The following is a 996-nucleotide window of genomic DNA, read 5'->3' on the forward strand; positions in this document are numbered from 1 at the left end:
ATGAAATTCGTGATTGTCTTCGTCGCACTTCTCGCTTTGGCCTATGCTGCCCCAGCCGCGCCTGAAGTGGAGATCGTGGAATTGAAATCTGATGTAGAACCAGAGCAATACAGCTACTCGTAAGTTACCAATCTATCTAAAGCCATAGTCCTGGTCAAGCAGGACTTTTACTCTTTCAACAAGGATTACATTAACATTCATACTTGAGCAATGGTGCAGTCATTAAAAAGTCATTTTCTCCTCTTCTCATTCTAGCTTGAAGACCAGCGATGGCACATCCAAACAAGAAGATGGTCACTTGGTGAACCCTGGTGCTGAGGATGAACACATTGTTGCTCACGGTTCCTTCTCCTTTGTCGGTGATGATGGTCAGACCTACACCGTCAACTACATAGCCGATGAGAATGGTTTCCAACCACAGGGAGCTCATTTGCCCGTCGCCCCAGTGGCTTAAGTTAATACTCATTATATTAGTGGGGTTTGGTGGAAGTGTTAATAGGTTATAAGGGAAAAACGATGTTTAATAAAAAAATTCAAGAAAATAATGTCTATTTAATTGTTAAAAGGAGTGATTATTTTCTATTCTACATTTTTTTACTGATGAAATATGAAGTGAAGTACTATCCAATATACATATTTCCTGGCATGCTCTTATCAAACAACGGTCGAATTAAAAGAGCATGTTAGAATTTTTCGAACTGAGTCATCTCTCCCAAATTTAAAAATATTCAGAAAAATATATATTGAGCCTTTCACTATAAGGATTTAAGCGTTTTCTCGATGTCCTTATATCTTTGCTAAGCAGATTCTACAACCTTAATCCTAAACCAATTTTGTGCTTGCACACTTGAGAATCTTTATCAGGGGCTCTGGGCCAGTATATTGGGTTTACATCTATAAAAGTTTAAATAAAACAACCAAACTTTTTTCTTTCAGTCTTTGAATCCTTCGACTATGTCGTAAAGAATAAGTTAAAAAGTCGACTATAGTAAAAGC

General features: G+C 37.6%; 1 protein-coding gene across 1 annotated transcript; it reads left to right on the plus strand.

The window, feature by feature from the left end:
- Positions 1-498, plus strand: LOC118747419 (larval cuticle protein 65Ag1-like). Its single transcript, XM_036481466.1, has 2 exons — positions 1-119; positions 256-498. The coding sequence occupies exons 1-2, from the start codon at positions 1-3 to the stop codon at positions 452-454; spliced, it is 318 nt and encodes a 105-aa protein (XP_036337359.1). The 3' UTR covers positions 455-498.
- Positions 499-996: the final 498 nt, after the last annotated feature.

The sequence above is a fragment of the Rhagoletis pomonella genome, unplaced genomic scaffold (genome assembly GCF_013731165.1).
Source record: "Rhagoletis pomonella isolate Grant_MI unplaced genomic scaffold, Rhpom_1.0 Rhpom_scaffold_00012, whole genome shotgun sequence".
NCBI classification, from domain to species: domain Eukaryota; kingdom Metazoa; phylum Arthropoda; class Insecta; order Diptera; family Tephritidae; genus Rhagoletis; species Rhagoletis pomonella.